The sequence below is a fragment of the Trichomycterus rosablanca genome, chromosome 1, assembly GCF_030014385.1.
Source record: "Trichomycterus rosablanca isolate fTriRos1 chromosome 1, fTriRos1.hap1, whole genome shotgun sequence".
Classification (NCBI taxonomy): domain Eukaryota; kingdom Metazoa; phylum Chordata; class Actinopteri; order Siluriformes; family Trichomycteridae; genus Trichomycterus; species Trichomycterus rosablanca.
The window spans coordinates 87,360,660-87,368,871 of record NC_085988.1 but is presented as its reverse complement, the minus strand read 5'-3'; the positions used below and the strand labels follow the sequence as shown (position 1 = coordinate 87,368,871).

General features: G+C 40.0%; 1 protein-coding gene across 1 annotated transcript in view; it reads right to left on the bottom strand.

The window, feature by feature from the left end:
• Positions 1-7,319, bottom strand: part of krr1 (KRR1 small subunit processome component homolog) — a 31,163-nt gene extending 23,844 nt beyond the window's left edge. The window contains exons 1-3 of the mRNA XM_063007485.1: positions 7,246-7,319; positions 2,793-2,965; positions 2,503-2,637 (exon numbers count right to left, since the gene is read on the bottom strand). Of these exons, the coding sequence (XP_062863555.1) occupies positions 2,503-2,637; positions 2,793-2,965; positions 7,246-7,318 (381 nt within the window). The 5' untranslated portion in view covers position 7,319. The remainder of the gene's footprint in view (positions 1-2,502; positions 2,638-2,792; positions 2,966-7,245) is intronic.
• Between the last annotated feature and the right edge of the window lie 893 nt (positions 7,320-8,212).

Genomic DNA, 8,212 nt, shown 5'->3' with positions numbered 1-8,212 from the left:
ACTGCGCACCCCAGGGAGCTGAATGACTTCAGACCAGTGGCCCTTACTTCACATCTAATGAAGACTCTGGAGCAGATTATACTCAACCACCTTCGACCGACCCTGCAGTTTGCCTACAAAACTGGCATTGGTGTAGAGGACGCAGTTACACAGATCCCTCTCACACCTCGACACCTCTGGGAACACTGTGAGGGTCATGTTCTTCGACTTCTCCAGTGCTTTCAACACGCTACAACCATCACTACTTGGAAAGAAGCTGGAGGTAGCTGGAATTGACCGTCACCTCACCGCGTGGACGATTGATTACCTCTCCAACAGACCACAGTACGTGAGGCTTCAGGACTGTGTGTCAAACAGTGATGGCATAGTTACCTTTAAAAAGTAACTAAGTTACTTTATTGATTACTTGATTTTAAAAGTGACTAAGTTAGATTACAAGTTACTTTATTAGTTACATTCAGCAGCTGCCGTAACGCAACTGGAGTTGCGTCGGCGATTGAAGCGGAATAAGAAACAAGAAAGACGCGGAAAACGGCGTCCTCTGTTCACAAGTGTAAGAAAGATAAATAAAATAACATTTTTAGAGACAAATAAATAACAAAAAGACGATAAATATCCTAAATGTTGGTGAGTGGGGTTTGTAATGAGTCTGTAACTATGGTGATATTATGTCATCACGTCCCCACGTGTAGTATGTAGCGGTGTTACGTGCATACTGCACACGTCTGTACTGGAAGTATGTACTTCTTTACCGGCCGAGTAGTGCACACTTCCTCCAATCTAGTGCTCACTCTGTAAGTACGCGATTCCGGACGCAGCTCGTGATTTAATTGTCACATAGGCCAGACGTCACTCCCCGAGTTGCAAGAATAATAACGCACAGTAACTTGGATAAGTAACTTTAATCTGATTACTGGATTGGAAATAGTAACTCGTTAGGTTACTTGTTACTGAAAAATGTGGTCAGATTAGAGTAACACGTTACTAAGTAACACGTTACTGACATCAGTGGTGTCCAACATAGTGGTTAGCAGTACAGGGGCACCACAAGGGACTGTCCTGTGTTCGATATAACACACAAGACTGTTTCCTGCTAAAGTTCTCGGACGACACAGCCATTGTTGGATGTTTATCTGACGGAAACGAACCGGAATACAGGAGGATCATCAAGGACTTTGTTACCTGGTGTGAACTGAATGTGCTTCATATTAACACCAGTAAAACTAAAGAACTGGTGATCGACTTCAGGAAAAAGTCGCATCACACCACACCTGTGAGCATCCAGGGTTTGGACATTGAGATGGTGAAGGAGTACAAATACCTGGGTGTTCACCTCAATAATAAACTGGACTGGTCTAGCAACTCGGACGCCCTATATAGAAAGGGCCAAAGTCGCCTCCACCTTCTGAGGAGACTGAGGTCTATTGGAGTGTGCCGACCACTGCTAAGATCCTTCTATGACACTGTGGTAGCATCAGCCATCTTCTATGGACTGGTGTGCTGGGGTGGTGCAGTATCAGAGAGAGACAGAACAAGACTGAACAAGCTGATCAAGAAAGCGAGCTCTGTCCTGAACTGTCCTCTCCAACCTGTAGAGGAGGTGGGAGAAAGGAGGATGATAGCCAAGCTGTCATCCATCCTGGACATCACCACACATCCACTACATGAGTCTGTAGGAGACCTAACAAGCTCCTTCAGTACCAGACTCCTCCACCCCCTGTGTAAGAAGGAGCTACCGCAGGTCCTTTATTCCAGCAGCCATCAGAGCTTACAACAATAATAATATATCCACAAAGTTGAATCAACACCAGCTCAGACTGAAGAAGTCATTCGGATTGAGTGACGAAACGTATCTCTACAACAAACTGGTGTCCAGATGAACTGATTCAACTTTGTGGATTTGTGTACCTGGATTATTGAGCATGCATCAACAAATAATAATATATAATAATAATATCACTCATTCCTAATCTTTCATGTTGGGTGTAATAACAAGTGCAATATGTCATTTATTTACAATAAGTGCAATAACCTAATATATTTTGCATATTTTTAATGTATATATAATTTTAAGTAAATAACTACACACTGTGTGTGCAATATTTTTTACTTTTTTTTCCTGTCTTCATACTGCTGTAACAAGTTAATTTCCCTAAGGGGATCAATAAATTCTTATCTTATCTCATCTTCTCATATTTTTTATCTTATCTCATCTTTATCTTATCTCATCTTATCTCATCTCATCTTTCTTATCTCATCTTTATCTTATCTTATCTCATCTTAACCCTCAATTGCTTAGACAATGAACTGTTACAGTACTGTAAGTACTCTGAGCTCGACATTGTTGGGATGAACTGGAATGCTGACTGTGAACCAGGCCTGGTTAAGACTGAGAGTCCAGCCTGAATCTCACTACTGCACGTGTGTGTGAGTGAGTGGGCACAAATCCCTGCAGTCATAGTTAAAACCTTTAGTCTCTGTAGTGAGTATAAGTTAGTGAACCTGTTCGAAGGGGACGCTGCGCGCCAGCAGCTTGATCAGGTCTCGCGCCCGCAGGATGGCGTAGGGGTCAAAGGTCTTCTTAGTGGTGCTGACCGTCACACTGCCCTCAATCAGGTCCAGGGTGGCATTGATGAACTACACACACACACACACACACACGATCAGGATTAACAGGCAGCAGCAGATTAAAGTACTGAACTAATAATCAGAAGGTTTCTGGTTAGCCTGTGTCGGGCCCCTGAGTAAGGCCCCTAACCCTGTACTCAGCGGTGCCTGTGCGAGGTACGTACGGTATCGGCGAGGGCTCTCTGGACCAGGGGCCAGCACTCCCGCAGGTACGCCTCTCTGTATTTAGGGAAGAGGGTGGCGAAGCTGCTCTCCTCCAGCAGACCCCGGGGGTTATCGTCTTTCATAAAGAGGGGCTCCTTCCACCCCTCAGGTACCGTCAGCAGGTCCTCCTCATCTGATCATACACACACACACACACACACACACACGTTACAGAAGAGTCAGGACGGGGCAGTGTGAGACTGAGACGCTGTGTGATTAAACAGGTAACAGCTGTGTCAACAGGGTATAAAAGAGTGTGTGTGTGTGTGTGTGTGTGTGTGTGAGTGTGTAGCACAGAGAGAGCTGAACACTAGCAGCACTCTATACACACACTTGCCACCAGGTGAGGGACAGTGGGTGACCATGTCTCATACACACACACACACACCTGCCACCAGGTGAGGGACAGTGGGTGACCATGTCTCATACACACACACACACACACACACACACACACACACACACACCTGCCACCAGGTGAGGGACAGTGGGTGATTAGGTCCCATACACACACACACACACACACACACACACACACAATAACACACACACAATAACACACACACAATCACACACACACAATCACACACACACACAATCTCACACACACACACAGATCGTTATTACTACCTCGTTAATGTAAATATTATAATTTTTATTGTTATTATTTTTTGCACATGTAACTGTTCTGTATATTTTTGTTCTTATTTTTATTGTTTATATTTCTCTGTAACTTGCTTTGGCAATACGAATATCATTATTTGTCATGCCAATAAAGCTTCTTTGAGTTTGAGTTGAGTGTGTGTGTGGTGTGTGTATGAGTGAGTATATAGCAAAAGTGTATTTTGTGTGTTTGTGTGTGTGTGTGTGTGTGTGTGTGTGTGTGTGTGTGTGTGTGTGTGTGTATATATACAGTGTATCACAGAAGTGAGTACACCCCTCACATTTCTGCAGATATTTAAGTATATCTTTTCATGGGACAACACTGACAAAATGACACTTTGACACAATGAAAAGTAGTCTGTGTGCAGCTTATATAACAGTGTAAATTTATTCTTCCCTCAAAATAACTCAATATACAGCCATTAATGTCTAAACCACCGGCAACAAAAGTGAGTACACCCCTTAGTGAAAGTTGCTGAAGTGTCAATATTTTGTGTGGCCACCATTATTTCCCAGAACTGCCTTAACTCTCCTGGGCATGGAGTTTACCAGAGCTTCACAGGTTGCCACTGGAATGCTTTTCCACTCCTCCATGATGACATCACGGAGCTGGCGGATATTCGAGACTTTGCGCTCCTCCACCTTCCGCTTGAGGATGCCCCAAAGATGTTCTATTGGGTTTAGGTCTGGAGACATGCTTGGCCAGTCCATCACCTTTACCCTCAGCCTCTTCAATAAAGCAGTGGTCGTCTTAGAGGTGTGTTTGGGGTCATTATCATGCTGGAACACTGCCCTGCGACCCAGATTCCGGAGGGAGGGGATCATGCTCTGCTTCAGTATTTCACAGTACATATTGGAGTTCATGTGTCCCTCAATGAAATGTAACTCCCCAACACCTGCTGCACTCATGCAGCCCCAGACCATGGCATTCCCACCACCATGCTTGACTGTAGGCATGACACACTTATCTTTGTACTCCTCACCTGATTGCCGCCACACATGCTTGAGACCATCTGAACCAAACAAATTAATCTTGGTCTCATCAGACCATAGGACATGGTTCCAGTAATCCATGTCCTTTGTTGACATGTCTTCAGCAAACTGTTTGAGGGCTTTCTTGTGTAGAGACTTCAGAAGAGGCTTCCTTCTGGGGTGACAGCCATGCAGACCAATTTGATGTAGTGTGCGGCGTATGGTCTGAGCACTGACAGGCTGACCCCCCACCTTTTCAATCTCTGCAGCAATGCTGACAGCACTCCTGCGCCTATCTTTCAAAGACAGCAGTTGGATGTGACGCTGAGCACGTGCACTCAGCTTCTTTGGACGACCAACGCGAGGTCTGTTCTGAGTGGACCCTGCTCTTTTAAAACGCTGGATGATCTTGGCCACTGTGCTGCAGCTCAGTTTCAGGGTGTTGGCAATCTTCTTGTAGCCTTGGCCATCTTCATGTAGCGCAACAATTCGTCTTTTAAGATCCTCAGAGAGTTCTTTGCCATGAGGTGCCATGTTGGAACTTTCAGTGACCAGTATGAGAGAGTGTGAGAGCTGTACTACTAAATTGAACACACCTGCTCCCTATGCACACCTGAGACCTAGTAACACTAACAAATCACATGACATTTTGGAGGGAAAATGACAAGCAGTGCTCAATTTGGACATTTAGGGGTGTAGTCTCTTAGGGGTGTACTCACTTTTGTTGCCGGTGGTTTAGACATTAATGGCTGTATATTGAGTTATTTTGAGGGAAGAATAAATTTACACTGTTATATAAGCTGCACACAGACTACTTTTCATTGTGTCAAAGTGTCATTTTGTCAGTGTTGTCCCATGAAAAGATATACTTAAATATCTGCAGAAATGTGAGGGGTGTACTCACTTCTGTGATACACTGTATATATATATATATATATATATATATATATATATATATATATATATATATATATACAGTGCTCAGCATAAATGAGTACACCCCAACAGATTGGTCAGAAAACCTTTAGTTTCCTTTCAGAATCTACATTTTCTACTGGATTCTATTCTACAAAATACTCCCACAAATGTGGGTCACTGATTGTTAAATTGCACAAACAAAAGTTATTTTCCTAAAAAATTCATTCAAGACCATGTTGCAAAAATGAGTACACCCCAATGAGTCTTAGGAGAAAAGCTAAAGTTTACACTTCAACATTCTAATTAACACGAATTTAACCACAGGTGAGTCTAATTATTCATTAAACAGGTGTCCAGCAGACAGTTCACTACAACAGGGCGTTACTTCACAAAGAAAACCCCGTCCCATTTCATACGGTCAGCAGTGGCACCACATGGCAGAGAAATGTCACACGACCTGAGATAGGAAATTATTTCTTTACACGAGAAAGCTGAAGGCTACAAGAAGATTAGCAAAGCTTTACTCATCAGTCAGAATACTGAATGCTGAAACAGATGAAGACTACTGGGACTCTATACTCTGGAGTGATGAGACCAAAATAAATGTTTTTGGAACTGATGGCTTCCAAACTGTATGGGGTCGCAAAGAAAAGTGCATGGTGCCTACAGTGAAACGTGGTGGTGGTAGTGTCCTTATGTGGGGCTGCATGAGTGCTGCTGGTGTCTGGTGGAGCTGCATTTCATCTATGGTATCATGAATTCACAGATCTACTGCTCTGTATTGAAAGAGAACATGCTACCATCACGCCGTGCCCTTGGTTGGCGTTCACTTTTCCAACATGACAATGATCCAGAACACACATGTAAGGCCACTGTTGCATTTCTGAAGAAGAACAGTGTGAAAGTGATTCAGTAGGTCTCCTGATCTGAACCCAGTCGTGTGTGTTATTGTGTGTGTGTGTGTGTGTGTGTTAGTGTGTGTGTTATTGTGTGTGTGTGTGTGTGTGTGTGTGTGTGTGTTAGTAGGTCTCCTGATCTGAACCCAGTTGAACACCTATAGGGAATTCTGCATTAGTGTGTGTATATTATTGTATATTATTGTGTGTGTGTATGTTATTGTGTGTGTGTGTGTGTGTGTGTGTGTGTGTTAGTAGGTCTCCTGATCTGAACCCAGTTAAACACCTATAGGGAATTCTGAAGAGACAGGTCGAGCATCACTCTCCATCCAGCATCCAGGATCTAAAAGAGGTCGTTCTTGAAGAATGGAAAAAGGTGGATGTTGCAATATGTCGCCAACTTGTTCATTTCATGCCTAGAAGACTTAATGCTGTCCTTAAAAATCACGGAGATCATACAGAATACTAGATGTAGTAGTTGTTGATGTGGGGTGGATTCATTTCTGCATCAGCTAATGTGAGTAAAACTGAATATTGTTTAATCTAAGTTCTATTATTAACCTTACTGTCATGTTCTGGGTTAAACACACACATGCTCTATAAAACTCTTATAAAAATGTGGAAATTGTTCCTGTGATATTGATTAAAATCTTATTTTTTAAAGGGGGTGTACTCATTCATGCTGAGCACTGTATATATAAATATATATAGTGTGTGTGTGTGTGTGTACAGTGTGTGTGTAGCTCGTGTGTATAGTGTGTGTGTGTATATATAGTGTAAGAGTGTGTATACAGTGTGACTATATACGAGTATATAGTATATAGCTTCAGTGTATAGTGTGTATACAGAGTGTGTGTGTGTGTGTGTGTGTGTGTGTGTGTGTGTGTGTGTGTGTGTGTGTGTGTGCACTCACCCTGTATGAGTAAATAATTGATTATATTAATGATTGATATAAAACTCTCACCTGTATTTTTATTCTTTTTATCTCTTTTATCCGAACCACGATCACTCACGCCTTCCATCATGGAGGCCGCCATGCTTACTGTCTACCGGACGTGACGTCAGCTGCCTCGGCAACAAAGACGACTTATTTTATTTAAAACTCTTTTAATAAAATGATTACCTTTATTGAAATGTTGTCAGTATTAACTCTGCTCCGTGAGATTAAAGAGGCTGTCATAGCGATTCAACTACTGTGATTAAACTACATTTCCCATAATGCACCTCGCCTCGTCATCTTACATTAGTACAACATATACAATAATAATAATAATAATACATTTTATTTATATAGCGCTTATCAAGATACTCAAAGACGCTTAAATATATATATATATAAAATTTTATTCATTAAAGACAGAATGCAGCTAAACTAACAGAGAGAATTACATTTTATACATTTAAATATTTATTTAGTTATTACTACTTTTATTCACTATTGGTATTATTTGTTTTATTATTATTGTTGCTTTTATTATAATTATTGTTAAAATGCAACAACAATAAAAAAATAAAAAAATTAAAAATTACATTAAAGTATAACAATAATAATAAATATATTATTAATAATAAATATAATAATAATTATTATTATTATAATTATAGTAGTAGTAGTAATAATAATAATTAATATAATAAATATAATAATAATAATAAATGTAATAATAATAATAAATGTAATAATAATAATACATGTAATAATAATAATAAATATAATAATAATATTAATAATAAATATAATAATAATAAATATAATAATAATAATAATTAATTTACTACTACTACTAATAATAATAATAATAAAAAATATAATAATTTTTATAAATATAATAATAATAAGCATAATAATAATAATAATAAAGATAATAATAATAATAATATTAATATTAATAATAAATAATATACTGTACTAATAATAATAATAAATATAA